Source organism: Notechis scutatus, chromosome Z (assembly GCF_049901735.1).
Source record: "Notechis scutatus isolate UNSWTSFEM ecotype Mainland chromosome Z, rNotScu1.2, whole genome shotgun sequence".
NCBI lineage: Eukaryota > Metazoa > Chordata > Lepidosauria > Squamata > Elapidae > Notechis > Notechis scutatus.
The window spans coordinates 10,938,679-10,957,080 of record NC_142025.1 but is presented as its reverse complement, the minus strand read 5'-3'; the positions used below and the strand labels follow the sequence as shown (position 1 = coordinate 10,957,080).

Here is an 18,402-nt window from a genome sequence, read left to right as displayed (position 1 = left end):
CACTGTTTTTTTTTTTAAAAGCAATATCCATTGATAATCCAGATAAAGAGAAGGCTAAAAGATTTTTCTTCCTCTCCTGTCCATCATGTGCCAGTTTTATTTTGTGCAGCTTATAAGCTTCCATGTCACCGCTTTCTATTCTTGTCTGAATAGTCAATGAAACATTAGGAAGCTGATAAGGGTACCTTGGCCTGTTACTTGGCAACGGTTGTTGAGCAGGGCTGGGAGCTGTTGATTGAAGATATTAGCTGCCATAGATAACCTGCCTCCATTTTGCTGCTTGGCTGATGCCTGTCTTTCTGTTCTCAAATGTGAACCAGTAACTCCCATTATGAATCCAGCAGGGAAAAGGATGCCAGGTTGTCTGGGAAGACTTTAAGGCACTACCTTAACCATCTCTGCTTCCATTCAACTCACTGCATCGAAGCTTAAATTATTTTATTCTTGTTCCAGAATAAAACATATATTGCTATGGTTTTTTGAGGAAGGCTGCTCATTTCCATAAGATAATATTCTGGCTGGTACCCTTCTACTACTACAAACCAAAAGGCATTTCATTTCATAATAGATTTATGGATGCTGGTCAATCATATCAAAGCTCTGGTGTCTGTCAGAATACATGTTTAAGATGGGATTATTAATATATAATAATCAGTGGTACTTTTGTTGGAACATGTTTAATAGGACAATATCTCAGTCTCAAGCAACTTAAGGACAACATTGGTGGTGCTAGTTCAATGACATTATTTTGCAGTAGGCACTGGAATGCTAGAAATGAATAAATATACGGAAAAAAATAAAAATAGCTGTATTTTTAATCAATCACCTCAGTAGTCCATAGTCCATTAAAAAAAGTGTGTTCTTTATTGCACTACCAAAATATCCAAATAATGTTGCTTTATCACAGTTTATAACAGTTTAATGGTTTTGTGCCATAAATATATAATCTAGGTAAGAAAATGTTAAATCTGAAGTAGAGGAAATAAGTTCTCCCTTTTATTAGAATACAACATTAATACAAAAGCCACACCATCTCTTTAACACTTCATTGAATCAAAATTGCGAGATTCAGCGGATCTGAATAGCAATTCATGGATGAATCATCCCAAATAGGGGAAAAAACCTCTTGAAATCTTCTAAGAATAATACAGAATATCATTCACCAGAAGTCTGAAGGCGGATGCATTAGATATTTCTAGGACCAGAAGCACATTGCAGTTAAGAGTAATACATTTGCCAACAAATTATTGCTGATTAGAATTTTTTGTGGGTCAGATAAACATGGTTAAATAATTTTTTAAAATACAGATTTGTAATTAATTGAAACTACAACAGGTTAGAAAGCAATGGCAATATGAGGTATAATTTCGAAGAATAATCATTTTTATTAAACACTGAAGCATTGAATTTAAAATACACATAGGATAGTAACTGGCTATGAGGCATTTGCTAGCAACTTGTAATTGCAAATTACTTGTTTTCAGGCTGAGAGGAAATGGTGGTCAAGAAAGGCCTCATTCTTCCATTACTGCATGTAATATAGGTAGCGTTCCATTTCCAACTGTTGCTTAGCAACCATTTGAAACTATGGCTGACCTGAAAAAGGGGACTTATGACCTAGATTTGAAGTTCTGATAGTCAAGCCCCCTCTGTGATCATGTGACTGAACTTCGGGTGCTTGGCAGTATGGCTGCATTTATAGCCATTTGCAGCATCCTGAAACCACGTAACCCCATTTTATGATGCTTTTGCTAAAAATTGGCACTCACTTCCATTTTTGGCAAAACTATGTGCATAGTGAACTATTGGTTTGCTTAACAACCATGGCATTTGTGTAATGACTGTAGATTCTCTTAGTGACTGCAATGGTTTGCTTAATGACCACTGCCTACCAGTATTGTAATATGTGGAATAGGGCTACCAGACCACAAACATTCAGACCAATAGATGGCAGCAAAGAGAATTCTAGATAATTCTGAGCTTTGCTGCCATCTAGTGGTATTATCATTGTTTTGCATCTATGGTATGATGATTCTGATGGTTTTAAGTATGATGATTCTGATGGTTTTAAGTATAGTACAAAATTTCTCATTTTTTGTTATTGAAACAATGACTGTGGTGGCTCAAACACTCCATTCCATGATTAATTGAAGAATGGATTACTGTATTTCTTGAATTAACACTGTGTCTGAGTTTGCTTGGCATCCTAAATAATAAACTAGCCTTCCACATTTTAGAATAAATAACATGTTATACTAACCCAGCCCATAATTAAGAAAGGTAAAATGATAAAATATTTTGGTAAAAGATGAATTGAAAGATAATTTTATATAGAAATTTCCTTTGTTTAAAATATTCAATAAGCAACTCTGAAGGTTCATTTGCAACTATTTGCAAAAAACAAGACAAACAAATCCCCCCTTCTGTAGTACATTCTAATTAAACCTATAATTAAACAGGATTGAATTGTTTGACTGGGTTTCTGAATTATATTAATCCTGTTTCTTAATTATCATGACTTGGTTTGCACACAATGCAAAGGAGCCATAAGGCATGATCAGTCAACTTGGGTAAAGGGCACTTTCACAAACAAAACATGTATTAGAATGTATTCAAGATTTTAAAATTCTAAGACCATTATGGGCCACTTGAAGCCCAAAAGTCTTGGAATAAAGATGATTCTGCATGCTGAAATATAGAGTGATCTGTTCATTGGAAGAGAACAGCTCCTTTAAGAAGTATTTAGGTGAGAGTGCCAATCTCACTTCAAACCAGGAATCACGTTCTTGTAATAAAACTGTTTTCTTATCATGTGGGATTATAGGCTGTAAAATTAGGTGAGTGCATTCAATACCTTATTGCAGTGTTTTTCAAACTTGGCAACTTTAAAATCTGTGGGCTCAATTTCCTAAATTCCCCAGCTAGCTTTATTGAAGAAATCCACACATCTTAAAGTTGCCAAGTTTGAAAAACTCTGCCTTATTGGGTTATCCCTTATTTATAAATTAAGCAACAGTTCTTAGGACAAGAACAATAAAACAAATTTTTAAAGAAATTCTTTCACCACATAAAGGAAAATAGACAGTAATTCTTATGAATTCTAATGCATACAGCTCAAAGATGCAGTGATAAAACAAACAAACTAAAAATCATATGACTATACTGACAAATGGGTGTAATTCTGGCAGTTGTTGTAATCATTAAGTGAATCATGAGAGGTTGTTAAGCCCTGGTGTGCAGTATTGCAGGCTAACTCTACCCACAGCCTGGAGTTCAATCCTGATGGGACTTGAAGTTCAGCCTTCCATCCTATAAAGCACTATGGAGCAGTGTATAAGTCTTAAGTGCTATTGCTATTAAGTGCAGCATCATGTAACTGCAACTTGTATATTCCTGTTGGCTTTCCCATTGATTTTGCCTGTTGGAAGCTGCCAGTGAAATTGTACATGGTGTTCACATGATTGTAGGAATGCTGTGATGGCCAGAACTTTGAGGAACATTGAACAGGTGGTCACTAAGCGAGGAGTCTCCATAATTACAAAACCAGAATACGAAAGAGTGGAGCCAAACGATTAGGGAAGGGAATATAAAATGTAATCAGAGTTGCTAGATTTGAATTTGAATTTAAAATCAAGCAATACTAAAAAAAAAATCTGAAAAAAGCTAAACCAATTTTAATATATTTTTCATACATCATATGAAAATCTTCAAGCTCCAGGTCATTAGTATCCCCCCCATTGAAATAAATGACATAAACTGTGTCCAATGTGAAGGTGTTTTTTGTTTTTTTTAAGCATTTCTGGAGATGCAGTGAAGATTTCGCCACATTTGTTTGAAAGCAATAATTCTGCCCTGATTAGCTCAGTAGCACCAAGAAGGTGCTATTTTGTTCTGTTTTTGTTTCTTGCCATTCTGTTTCTTGCCTTCCTTTTAATGGAGGATTCAAGAGAAAAATATCCTCTCAGCTAAGCATTTCTGGCAGGGGTTATTAGACAAGTTAGGGCAAAGGTGGTGTGCTGTGTATGGTGAGGAGCGATATGGAGAGTCAGCATTTGAAAGGGAAGTATCCCGTGGCGACAGTGCTGCACAAAGCACCGGTTTTCTGCCTTTGTTGTCTCCCTCGCAGGGGGCGTGGGCGGAGCCAGGAAAATATTGATCCTGAGATGGCCTTCCTCACACACTTTTTACTTGCCAGTTGGTGGGCAAGTACATAGACTTACATAGACTTTTGGTGGCTAAAAAGCCAAAAAGCAAAATGAATGAATGCTGACCAAATTGAATGAATGCTGACCAAATTTCTGGAATTTTGTGTTAGAAAAACCAGTCTGGCAACCCTGGGTGTAATGGCGAGCCACTAAATTTTTAAATCACGCTTCTGTTAGTTGTTAATGATAGACCAACAATCAAGAAACAAACAATACCCCAATCAAGAAACTGTCAACTCTGACAAACAAGCTAACAGTAAACAACAGCCCAATCAAGGAATCACCAAGTTCACTTCCACCAGTGCTGACAGGGCAAGCTTCTAGTATATAAAATGAGAGTAAATATCATTCTCTCTAATTTTGATAATGTTACCTAATTGGATAATGAAATGACTGCAAAAAGCCAAGCAAGTTCAGAGAACACCAAGGACCGCAGCTTATAAATATTCTATTCTGTCAGAGAAATACAGTGCTTGGCGATCTGGTCTAGTAGCTAATCCAAGTTAGATGTTAAGCTCATCCTGTACTTTCTCAGATCTCCCCTCTCCTAATTTTCAGTATTTTCACTTCACAATGAAAGGTTGGTGGTAGTAGCAGCAGCAGCAACAGCTTAATTTTTTGCTCATGCCTGGGCACCAGTTACATCAGAACCAAAGATATCAAAGGAGGGGCTGGTTTGAACCCAAGAGGGACCTTTTTACTCATTACATATGGCTGTACTCTTAGTGAGTGCCATTTTATTTATTTATTTAATTTATTTATTCATAATTAACTAAATTTATATGCTGCCCATAAATTTATATGCTGCCCATCTCACTGTACAAAATGACTTTGACAAAATGCCAAAATTCTGCCTCTGGAAAGACGAGGAATACTTTCTTAGGGAAAAAGGAGATCTTAAGTGGAATTAGATTTAATCATAGCAATGTTTTATAAAATAATTTGGGGTGTTTTTATTAAACACCCCAATATAGAGAAAACTATAGTGCATATACATCAGTGGTAGGATTCCACATCCCCCCCCCCACTGGTTCTATGAGAGCGTGCGTAGTACTCAAAAACCGCCCTCTGTGTCAGCGCTAGTGAGGGGAGCTGTTTTTTTAGCTCAGCTGAGATTTAGCAATCCGCTCTGCTGCACGAATCAGCTGAGGTAAAAAACAAGGGAATATAGGACAGGAAAGGGCAGGGGTGGGGTGGGCCAACCAGAGGTGGTATTTGGCGGTTCTCCGAACTACTCAAACTTTCCTCTACCAGTACGTCAGAACTGGTCCGTACTGGCTGAATACCACCTCTGATATACATACACAGAGTCAAGAGAAACAGAGAGACAGACACACAATATTCTTCCCCCTTTCTGACTGTCTTCCCTATAGAGTGGACTTGATTTCTTACCGAGGAACTTCGGATAGAGACAGTTTCAAAATTCTGAATGGCTTTTCAGGCAGGTTTGTTCTAAACCCTTTAAGAGTGCCCTGGAATCTATTGATTAAAGAATGTGTTTATTAGCAAGTCTGACAAACTGTAAAGATAAAACAGCTAAAAGTTAAATATTTTACACCCACCTTTTTAGTGATCTTCTGTAATAATGTTTCTCAACCGTGGCAGCTTGAAGATCTGTGGACTTCAATTCCCAGAATTCCCCTGGGCTCACTGGGGAATTCTGATAGTTGAAGCCTACACATCTTCAAGGTGTCAAGTTTGAGAAAAACTGCTCTGCAATATAATTCAAAATCTGTACAGTATATTTTAGGTTTAAATATTCAGATTTTTTGTTGCCTGATTCAGAATTGCTACCTGACTGATCAATACTGAATATAAAAGAAGCTTTTGGATCCATAAAGGGGGCACATTGGTATGACGTTGCTGCAGTTTGGTAGATATTCTGTGTTATCATTGATATACGATTAATGCTGTACTACGAAATATTAAAGAATCATTTTGTGTAAGGAATGAAAATGTCCTTACTAGGAAGTATTTTTCTAATACAAAATATATGGAATGGCATGATTTTTTTATTTATTGTGAGAAACCCCTTTGTCGTTGATAAAACAAATAAAGTGGGGTCTAATTTCTGTGACATTTTACTTTGGAAATATGATGTGAAAGTTCATGATTTCTTTATTTTAATTTGCCTCCCAACAATTGTAGGTTAATAATTTATTCCAGTCTTAAAATGCAGAAGTAATTGCCCTGATATAAACCTATATGCTGTATAATATAGGTCTGTATCAGTGTAATAATATCTGCATTTTATAAATTACAGATGTACTGCTTGCGTTGTGAAAACAGATTTTTTCCAAATTGTTTCGTTGGTTGGTTGAAATCCCACAGAAAAAGATACTTGTAAATTAATTCTTAATATTAGGTTCTTCTAGTCAAATTTAACTGTCCCTTTTGATTATAAATGCAATATCTGCAATAATTACTAAATTAAAACATGCTGTACAAAGAACAGCATGCTAATTAAACTTGTTGCATTTGAATGGTTTTCTTTGGATCACTGTATACAGGAGAGAACAACAATAAATGCATCTCTCTTTCTATGTTTTAGAGCTGCAGATGGTCAGAAGGTGTTATAAACACCTAGGCTCTAAATTAGTTTTTTGTATGGAAGGGAGAAAGGTAATTTCATGTTTGAACTCCCCTCCACTGCCTATCTTCTCCCCACATAGGAAGCTTGTCTTGAAATGAACAATTCTCTAAATAAAGACTAATTAGGACCTAAATTAATTAGAAGGTGTGATATGAAAAGAGTTTGATGAGAAGAGTCTGTCATTTTAGGCAAATGGAATGGAGCTAAATAAATTAGGTTTCATTAATATCTCATTGTTGTGTGTGCAGCTCCCTTTTATTGCATTCATTAGACAGCGCTACATTAAGCTAGCTTTGCCTGCCTATTATTGATTCAACATTCATTTACCACTCCAGAGTTTTCTGTATTAAAAGAGAGAGTGGGGGGAGAGGGAGGGAGAGGGAGAGAGAAATTACTACTTCTGAGAACAAACATCAGTATTTCCTTTGAATTTTGGTTTTCACAAGGAATCTTTATTTTTTTTGCTTTGGCATTGCTTAGGATGGGAGCATAGGTAAAAAGGAATGAAAGGGTGATAATAGAAATGCCTCACAGTTTATTTTGCATTTCATGGAAGTGGAAAACATTATAAAAGGATAATAACAAATTTCTTGATGTATTAGAAGTAACATAGAATAACATTATTTCCTTTTCTATTCATCTCTTCCTTTTCTCCTTTTCTTCTCCAGATGGAGTATTTGGGAAATGTCAGCGAGTTCCAGTGATAGAAATAAACAAGTATGAAATTTCACCATCAACACTTCATCGTTTGAGAATTGTCTTAGAGAAGCTGCTGCACAGAGGTACGTTGCAGAATATTTGAATCACAATATAGACACCTGTTAAAAAAAAATCTAAGCCAGTGTTTTAACTTCCAGCATCTTTATTTTACATTATCATTTATAGAGGGGGGAAGGGGATGATGTAAGTAGATTAAAAGTAAAACTGCCAGAAAGGCATCCTTTCTCATGTCTGCATTAATCATCTTTGTTTATTGCCTTATTCCAGGGATATACTTCTTTAAGTGACTTCCTTTGCTGGTCCCAAACCTATAATGCAGTGATTCTTAATATTTTTTCACCACAGACCCCTTTTAAATACTTTTAGTGGCCATGGACCATGGCTCAGGACCAACCTGCAAGACTTAACTCAAGATTTAAATCATAACATTTCCTCAAACCTTCACAGATCCTCTGAGATGACATTGCAATCCCCATTAGTTCATGGACCATAGATTGAGAACCACTGCTATAGTATGTTAAAGAGTAATGGTAAAATCCTCCCTTGAATTGAACTCAGTTCCTGTTGATTCTGTGGACACAGTCCACATTTTGTTTCTTGGCAACAATATGGAAATATTCGCCACGGTCTTCTTTCAGATGTAGTTTGACTTCTAGTCTAACCTACCATTGTAGTATTCCCTGGTGATCTCCCATCCAAACAAACATTGATAGCACGTTGAGGCAAATAACTTCAGTGAAACCAATCTGCTGTAATGAATCAAATCATACATACAGTACATCACCATATACACACATGGCTATGTCAGCTCACGGCCAAACAGCAACTAATTTATCCCTTTCCTTTTCATATGTTCTGTGGAAGTTTCATTTTCTGCCATTTGGATCTATGTCTTCTCTGCTAATAAGATATTCACTTTTATTGCTCTTACAATTACCATCTGTGTTTTCTTCCCTTTATTCTGCCATTGATTAATTCCAAATTAGTGATTTTTATTGTGATCAAAGCAAGGATCAAAGATGTTCATTATCAATAAAAATACTAAAACATTTTGATTAATTCAGAAGACAAAAAAAGGCTACTTTAGTTTCACAAGTTGCAGACTCTAATACGAAGTTGATTCTACTTAGTGTTGATATAAAGCTTTTCTTTTAATCAAAGGATTTTTCAACTTATGTGAAATGTTTCATTTTCATCTAAATATGCTGGAGCTGATTGCTGCTTTGTATAAGTTATCACTTTGTTCCCATGTACATATTATGGTGCTCTGTCTGATGTTCCCTGCGTTATTATAATCAGTATGGAAATGAAAAAAAAGTGAAAATCAAAATTTCCTCAATCTTTTGTTCTTCTTTGTGTACCTGCAAGCCATCTCTTTCTTTTGAAAATTATGTTATCTGTATTATAAAAGACAAAAACACATTTGTTTTCCATCTGCACAGTGTCATAAAATATAGCATCTGTCTTTTGTATCTTCTACATCAATGACAAGTAGCCTTTTTGTGATCAAGGTCAGTTCATTTAAAAAAACAACTCTTAAAGCCAAGTACTGAACTTGGGTATTAGAACAGAATGGTAATAGCTGTGAAATAGGCTGGGGTTTTTCTTTAATTTAATTTCTGGCTAAAATTCTACTGAAAATTGCACAGCTGTTATTCACTGAAATTCTGCAAGTATTCTTGATACTTTCTGATTGGGGTGGAAAGGGCTTGAGAGAAAGCGAGATGTGGCCAATTTTTTTTTGCATCTTCATAGGTTAATTATTATCCCAAATTCATGTGTAATATGGGTACGCCATGCACACTTCACTTAAAATTGGCATCTCCACTAGGAATAGAGAATGAATCATAAGATAGCCATATTATGATCATCTGATCATCTTTCAGCATAATAGGAAACAATTAATTCTTGGTTTGTATCAAACCTTGTGCATTCTTATTTCCTTCTGCTGTCTCATTCTGTGATTTCTAAATAAAATTCTCTGTAAATTCAGTATAAATTCAGTATTCAATATATTTTTTCTGGGAATAAGCAGTGGAGATATTACCAAGTCTGGTGACTACATCTTGTGACTAAACATTTGCAAGAAAACAACCAAGCTCAGAGAGCACTAAAGATTGTATAGTTAAGCCATAGGTCATATATATAAATATATATATATTAAGCCATAGGTCATATATATTATTTATCAGAAGAGGCCAGGATTAGAAATTGATAATGTAGACACATACATGTTCATTGAAGCAATTCAGATATCCCAACAAGTAAACAAAATGATCCAGGATGGGATTCTGTGATTCAGGATAGCAATTGTCCATGTCATTCCTTCTTACCTTTATTTTTTCTTTTTGTCCTACCTATTCACTTATCTAAGTAACAACACTTACATTTTGACACAGATTTTTCCCTGAACATAAAATAATGGTCATTAAACAAAAGAATAATATCAGTAATTGTATAATATATCAGTCATGAAAATATATAAGCTAAACATAAGAATTTTCAATTAAATTAGGTTTGATTTTATAATAATTCAGCAGTAGTTTATTGCAATATTCAAAACACAGGAATAGGAGTTGTAGGCATTCAGAACCAGAATGAGGAAGGAGACTAAGTTTAAAAAGGCTGTCGTCTATTTGGAACTGCCATGTTTAGGAATGTAAATCCCATAAGATATTAAGTGTCTGATACAACATAAAATAGGATTCTGAAGTGGAATAAACAGGAATGCCAACCACATCAGTAAGTAAGCACCATCTCATACCAAACATCAGAAGTGCAAAGCATGGTGTCCATTAAGCTGTGGAAAAAGGGGAGGAAGCAATGTAAGATTTAAACTATAGAAAGTACTACTTCAAATGATTTCATTCTAATATGCAGTGAAAATTATGATGATGCCTACGTAGGAGCTAAAGTTCAGCATTCCTATTTAGGTGGGTTGGTCTTTTTCTGTCATTTATGCACACACACAGACAGACAGACAGACAGACAGACAGATACACACAATAACATCATTCCGGTTTCTTCCTTTTACATTCCCAACGCATCTTCTTTTTGTTGAATCCTCAACAAAATTCTCTTTTTGTTATATAATCAGGATGATAATATGATGGAAATGAAGAAGCTACATTCAGCACAAATAGGTGCTAACAAAATTAAATGCAGCTTAGCCCTACTGAACCCAAACCTGGATCTATGCCTGAGCTCTCAGGGATAGTTGAATATTTGAGCAAAGTTGCTGTTGCTTAAGTATCAATAAGATTAAAGTATCAATGCACAGGAAGAGGAAAAAAGAGAAATATGGAAGTGGGCACATTTGCACTAGTCAGAGAATTTTGTTCAAATTGAAAAATGATGGAGGGAAACTCATACACATCTAATGCAAACTTCCATTATCCATCCATCCATCCATCCATCCATTCATCTATCCATCTGTCTGCCAAACATGGGAAAAGCAGGAATTCCAGGTAGTTCAAATGAATATAAAACTCTCTACAAGAATCTGAATTACTAATGGTCAAAGCAAATAGGTAGCAAATAAACAAATAATGGATTTTAATGTGGACTGGACTGAGATCTATTGTGGGTACGAAGGGACTCAAGATTGATGATGCATTTAACTTGTCTCTTGGGCTCAACCTGGTCCATCCTCCCTTTATTTATTACTTGTCACCTATCTTGCCCATTAATATTTGTATATTTGTTGGAATGATTTTGGGAAAAGATGTTAGCTATTCATTTATAACACATATCACACATTTACTTGTAAGTCTTAAGCTGGAATCCCTCTTATGATTGGAATCTTTTATAAATTTATAAATACATGTTGTTATAATCAGATAAAAAGGAAAATAATTTAATCCATCAAAGTTGCATATTAGCTTTTTACATTACTGTACATAAACTGGGAAAAAAATCTTTTACGGTTGGTTATGTGTTGCAGAGATGTTTGTTACTATCCAGCTGTTTTGTCTAGCATAGGACACAGGAGGAGGTAACAGTAATTCTGGTGTAATTTTCTGATTTGATTTTTTGACTTTTTAAAATTCCTGTGTTTTTTTTAATTGAAGTTTTTTTTAATGATGAGATTTAGCTGCCCAGAATCTTTGGAGATTGGGTAATATAATAATATATAGATACATCTAGATTCTCAAAGTTTTTGTTTCACCTGTTAGCTATTTTGTAACAGAGAATCTGTTAACTAAATAAGATTGTTTCTAGATGGTAATCTAATATAATTACAGCCCACATTTCTTTTCTTTAGAGGTAGGAAGCAAGGCACAAAGAGTGTAAAAATAAAAAAAGTAGGGTTTAAAAATTGTAGCTGATGCTTGGACTCTCTGCTTGTGTCAATGTGTGAATTAAGTAAAATGATTTTGCAATAAAAATCCCATAATGAGATATCTTAGCTCACCTGTAATTCTGATAATTGCTACAGTAGTTGAGTTTGAGGATTGTACTTTGCTTTTGTACGAACTTAATGTGCTCCTTACATACCTTTTAGCAGCTCTTCAAGGCTGGATGGACAATGAGAGGATTTTTTTTTTCTGAATTATTGTGGAAGCTTTAGCACCACTTTTATCCATTTTATGTGTTAATAATTGAGGAAGAATAACCATTTTAGGCATTCACTGTAATTTTAGAACTGAACTAAAAAGGATACCACTTCCTCTTTGTATAAAGGAACATTTTAAATGTATAAAATGTTTCTTAATTGAGCAAAATTCTTTTTAAGAAAAATAATGTCAAGAAAAGCTTTAATTACATACATTCAGTAATGCAACACTTATTTATTATTCTAATACTATCTTTAAAAGCTTAATCTGAGACTGGAACTTTATTTAAAAAGTGAAATAATGCAGACAATATGCAGGTTTTTTAAAAAAAAATTATGGAAGAACAAAGATTTGACTTTATCTATTTTACAATTAACCAGAAATCTATCTATTGCCTCAGTTTAAAAGAATAAACTATTGTTTGTTTTGGGGGACTGAAATCTGGATTTCTTCAGTCAGCTCTTTTTTGCTTAAACAGTTTCAAAAATTGGCAATAAAAATGAACAAAAAGGACATCTCATAATTTTTGAATTTGCTCTTTTAAAGTGTTTGGAAAGAATTTGGACATCTTAAAAATACACTTCTATTCCTGAAAGCATTTTCTTCTTTTTTAATATTTGATTTTATTGGTAAACAATAACACTACAGTAAAGAGATAAAATATTGTTTCAAGCAAACCCCAGTGGATTATTTTCAGTGTGGAAAATAAGAGCATATAAAAAAAGGTTTCCATGTGCAATAGATTGACAGTATTTCATCCATCATTTGACATGTTTTTGTGTAGGTTACAGTACAACAGGAAAAAACTCAGTATACAGTGCTTGAAGTTGAAGTTGTAAAATTCAGTCTTATTGTCAGGTCATTTCTGATTTAATTGGGTGGATCTTTCTGACATCTTTCTTCAGGAGTTGAACTTTTCAAACAGAATGGTAGTTAGACACCAGTTTGCAACCTGAATGGAGACAAAATAAATTCTGGACTATTGCTCTTATACCAAGAATACTTCATGGCAATTACTTTAATGGGAAAATAGAGTGCAATTTCTAGAACTGGAAAAACAAGCTGGTTTTATATTTATTTAAAACATAACATTCTAGAAATAATTACAATGTATATTGTGTGTTTTTTTATTTCAGATTTTCTATCTCTTTATTTAGAAGTACAGTTTCTTAACTTACATCACTTCTCTTATCTAAATCACAGTAAATTGACTTACCTACCTTTTAAAGTTTCGTGTTGTCTTCTTTTACTAATTTCACCCCCAAATGTCTTTTGATAAGCACATTATCTTTTCGATGTTATGTCATGAAAATACTTTCTTTCTGCTCTCTGCCTCTTAGTTATTTCCTTACTTTTCCATTTCTTTGTAACAGTGTATTTCGTTTTCATTTTTATATTATTGTAGCATTGGCCTTCTCAATTACATTGTTTTTTTCCTGTAACCAGCTATCCTGTCATATTGATGCAATTATTAAAACTGTGTTTTTCTTTTCTTTTCTTTTGCTGCCTATCATGGTGACCCTTTCATCATTATTTATGACAAGCCAAGGAAGGGTTTCCTTTATTTATCAATACAGTTTTTCTGTTCTTTCCTTCTTTATGTTTCATCAGTGTTAATTAGTTAGTTAGTTAGTTTACTTTATTGTCATTGCACCTCGTACAACGAAATCAAACACTATCTTCAGTGCCATGAAAATAAACACAAACACACATCCTTCACACCCCACACATTAAATTGAAAACCCCCGACACCGCACCAACACTGCACTTTACAGTGCAACTTTTCAAAAGAATTCTGCCCTGGGATAGAAGCTGTTTTTCAGCCCATTTGTGCTTGTTTTTATTATTCTGTACCATCTGCCAGATGGTAATAGTTCAAAAAAGGGTTCCTAGGATGAGATGGATCTTTGAGAATGTTTTCAACTTTCCTAAGGCAGCAGGAGCTATAAAGCTCTTCCAAAGAGGAGAGAGGGCTATGATCTTCTGGGCAATGACGTTAACCCTCTGGAGTGCTTTCCTATCTTACACTGTGCAATTGGCAAACCATACAGAGATGCAGTAAGTTAAGATACTCTTTATAGTGCAGTGGTAAAAGGTCACCAGCAGCTTTTCATTCAGCTGTTGTTTTCTGAGAAGTCTCGGGTAGTATAATCTCTGCTGGGCCCTTTTGACCAATACTGCAATGTGAGCACCCCAGGTCAGGTCCTCTTTTATGGTAACACCCAGAAACTTAAAACTGACCACTTGGTCTTCATTGATAAGCAAGGGCTGGATGTCTGATCTGTTCCTTCTATAGTCCACTATAAGCTCCTTGGTCTTGAGGACCAAGTTATTGTCTCCACACCACGAAAGCAAGTGGTCCACCTCATCTCAGTAGGCAGACTCATCCCCCCTGGAGATGAGTCCCACCACCATAATTCTATCTCTCCTGCTGATATATTTTTATATACAATATTTTTTTCTCCTATGCCCACATTAGATTACACTTTAATTGCACATATGTTAATATCTGGCTTCTGAATCATTAAAGGAGCTCCAACTTTTTAAAGGACATGCTTGTAGTTGGGGAGAAGGTTGGAAGCAACTTAGGAAGCAGCTGCATGAGTCTGGAATTAATTGTAGTAGCTATGTGCAGCCTTCAAAGCCTGGGGAAAAAAATAGAAAATTTCTCATAGCATAGCAAAAAAAAAAAAAAAAATGTGTGTAAAGTCATGATGATGACGGAAATAACACTTGTGTTCCTGAAAAAAAAGACATGTTAAGAAAAAACTAGTGCAATTTGCCCTTTCTCTTAACTGTTGCTTCTTAGAAGGTTTTTAATAGGCAGTATTATATTTCACACTTGTTATTTCTTTTGTATTATGGCCGCAATGCATAAGAAATAACAATAATCAATAATGCAGCTAAGCTTTGCCAAAAAGGCGATGTTTATTGTTTGTAGAATGAAAAAACTTGATTTTATTTTGCAATGGAAACAGATTTATTTAAAAGAAATATTTTTTTTAACTTCGTTGGATTTTTAAATGAATATATGTCTTTATATCAAAATTACAAAAAGAAAACATTTCAAAATATGGGAATACTCACATCAATTTGCTGGATAACAGATTTATGGTTCATAATTCATGAAGCAATATCCATCATGGGGCAGATATAGAAAAAAACCCTGCAAAGTAACGCAATCAATCCCCAGTCTTTGCATTAGAGCAGGGGTCTTCAAACTTGACAGGTTTAAGACTTGTGGACTTCAACTCCCAGAATTCCTCCTCCAGTCATGTTAGGCTCAGGAATCCTGGGAGTTGAAGTCCACAAGTCTTAAATTTGCCAAGTTTGAAGACCCTTGCATTAGAGCAATAATGCCACAATTTTGACTATGATGTCATTAAAAAAAGCTGCAACTGCATTATCTTAGACTTCAAAATTATAAGAAGAAATGGTAAGACCTTAGAGGCTCAGATAGTGTTCTCATTTCATCTTTCTTAGATCTTGGGCCAGAATATTGAAAATGAATAACTGAAAATAATGTTGGTGGAAGACATTATATTCTGGGAGTGTGATCTGCATTAATTGGATGATGTATGATTGGTACAGGATGGACTATGACTGACAAAGACTGGGAAGAAAGTATTTGATTGAAGCATAATTGAGAGGGCTTCAAAATGAATCCTATGAATATTGGAGGCAGAGTCTAGAATAAAAAAATGAAGAGATGGATGGATATTTTTAGTCAAAAGTAAGATAATAAAAACGGATTATTTAATAAAAACTCAAGAAAGCCATGGACTTGTAACAATTGTATCCTTGTTATTTATTTTTTAATTCTTATGCTGTGAGAAATAAGAAATTAAATTTGAACTTCTAGTATAGGAAGGCAGTAATGATTTCATAGGTGTTTCTGGAATCTGGCAGAATGATTCTCCTGATTGGAATAGAGCACTTGAAAGGTATAATTGTGAGAAATGGTTCTCCGATGTCAGTAAAAGTACATGATAAAAAATTTGACTGTTGCAAACACAAAAGATAGATGGAAGCAAGCCAACTCTTTCAAACAAGACAGCCAGGTAGTCTGTTATGTAAGGAAGGAAGACACAGAAAATATAAGAGGATTTGAAGATTTTTTTAAACATAGGAGTTACAATAGTTTCTGAAATTCTTAGGAAGACATATCCAAAAGAATTTAGTAACTCAAGAACTAGTCCTGAACTTATATAGTATGTATGCATGGCAGTTGCTAAAAGACAGAAGTGTGACTCAGAAGTGGATCCAGATTTCTCTCTCATTTTAGACTTAGAACATGTAATGATACCATCTGACTACTTACAGTTTCATGTAACTAGGAAACAAATCTTAGGAGTAAGAGTAGTTTGATAATAGAACCAGAAAGAAGAATGTTTAAGAAAATATATCGCCGTTGCCATGATGCTTTAATCTAGATTCTTGCAGCGAGAATAGTATTTGCTCAAAAGACTCCTACTGAAGAGAATGTGATTAGGAAAATACTAGAATGTGCAGAAATGAATAGATTAACACTTGTAATTAAAGAGAGACAGCAAACTGAATATTATAAAGTATGGGAACTATTCTATCAATGGTTAGAGAAAAAATATGAGAGCTAGATATAATTAATGGATTAGTTAAGAAGGACAATAGATATTTTTCGTTGATAGAAATAAATAAGCTAAGATGAAAGATAAAGAGATAGTGATATTAAGTACAATAAGTATAACAAGATAAGTCTGGAGAATAATACTATGTTATGAATATGATTGTGAACATTAACTGTATTTGCACAAAATATTTGATGACATGTCATCAAGTGGAAGAAGATATGTTTGTAATAAAAATAAAATAAAAAAAATATGGAAAAAAAATCTAGATTCTTGTAATGAGCAGGAATTTGGACTGGATGTCATTGACACTCTTTTTAAACTCTTTGTTGTTATTTGCATTCAAGTCAGAAGCACTTAGGTGCTTCTGGATTGAAAGGATTAGCTGGTGATATCATCATTGCCCCAGGGATGCCCATTTGGATGCTCCTTTCATGTCCTCAGCTGGAATGAAGGATGAGAGCTCAATCCCACTCCACAGCAGCTCCTGGGTCTTGAACGCAGGCTTGCTAATCTCCTGTCTGGCATTTCATCCACTTGAGCCACCAAACTAGTTTTTTTTTTTAAATTATGAAATATATAAAAAGTACTTAGAATGTATAGAATAACATATGATGGAGTAGACCAGCTCTCCCAATATATTGCTAAAGCTAGCCTACAGTGGAAATTCTCATGATGCTAGAGTTTAATATTTCATCAATATTTTGGGAACATAGCTTTTTAAGAATTTTCACTTATCTGTCTACCTTTAGCTGGATTTAAATAAAGGTCAGATTCTTAGCCAGAATAAAATAAATCAAGATGCTTAAATGGGTGAAAATTTAATTGAAAAAGAGATTTTGCAAAGATACATAAGATAGTATTGTTATATTAAGAATAGAAATAATTTTAGAAAATATGAAACAATGTATTATTAAAATGATGGATAAAATACTTATTGTAATGCAGTGGAATATTTGTTAATAAATAAGTGAAATAAAGTGAATGAGAGAATGAAATTAGGAAAGGATGGGAACATTTTAATTATTATATGATTTATAAAAATATAAGTGAAGAGAAATATGGAAAAAAAAAGAATTAATTATGGAAAGTTTATAAGTGTTCACAAGGAAGTATGATATTCAATTGAAAAGAAATGTTAAAGATGTTAAGATTCTAACTAATATTAATGATAGAATTAAATTGGAATGGAATGAATGTTTTATTTACTATTGTAATATATATATAATTTTTTAGGAACATAGTGTGTATTTTAAGAATGTACCAAGCAGAATTCGATTGGAAGTTATGTACTATATTGAATGTTATAATTTTAAAGGCATAAATTTTAAAGACATAAGTTTAAATAAGAGTTGAATGGATAAAATTAAAAGATATAAAGGTGTCATACTCCAATTAGTAACTACAGGGTAGTAACTACGTTTAATGAGAAAAGATAATATGAAATTGAAACAGGACAGACAAAAGTATAAATATAATGATTGGAAAGACATTGAAACTTAAATATATAATTGCATTTAGATATGAGATAATTAAAAATAAAGTTGAAAAAACCAAGGAAGGGGAAAAATTATGGAGAAAATGTTAAAATAGTAATAAGATATGGAATAGAACACAAAGATGAATATGAAATTGAGTTTGTGTCTGTATGAAGAAGTGATAACCCGGGATCATGCTATTCTCAAAAAAAGATGTTTTATTTGTATTATGTTTTTGTGAAA

At 34.0% G+C, this 18,402-nt stretch overlaps 1 protein-coding gene across 2 annotated transcripts in view; it reads left to right on the top strand.

The window, feature by feature from the left end:
* The window catches only part of PTPRN2 (protein tyrosine phosphatase receptor type N2), a 753,919-nt gene that overhangs the window by 118,382 nt on the left and 617,135 nt on the right, over positions 1–18,402 (top strand). For both annotated transcript variants that reach the window (XM_087946244.1, XM_087946245.1), the window contains exon 3: positions 7,467–7,580. In XM_087946244.1, coding sequence (XP_087802370.1) covers positions 7,467–7,580 — 114 coding nt within the window. The remainder of the gene's footprint in view (positions 1–7,466; positions 7,581–18,402) is intronic.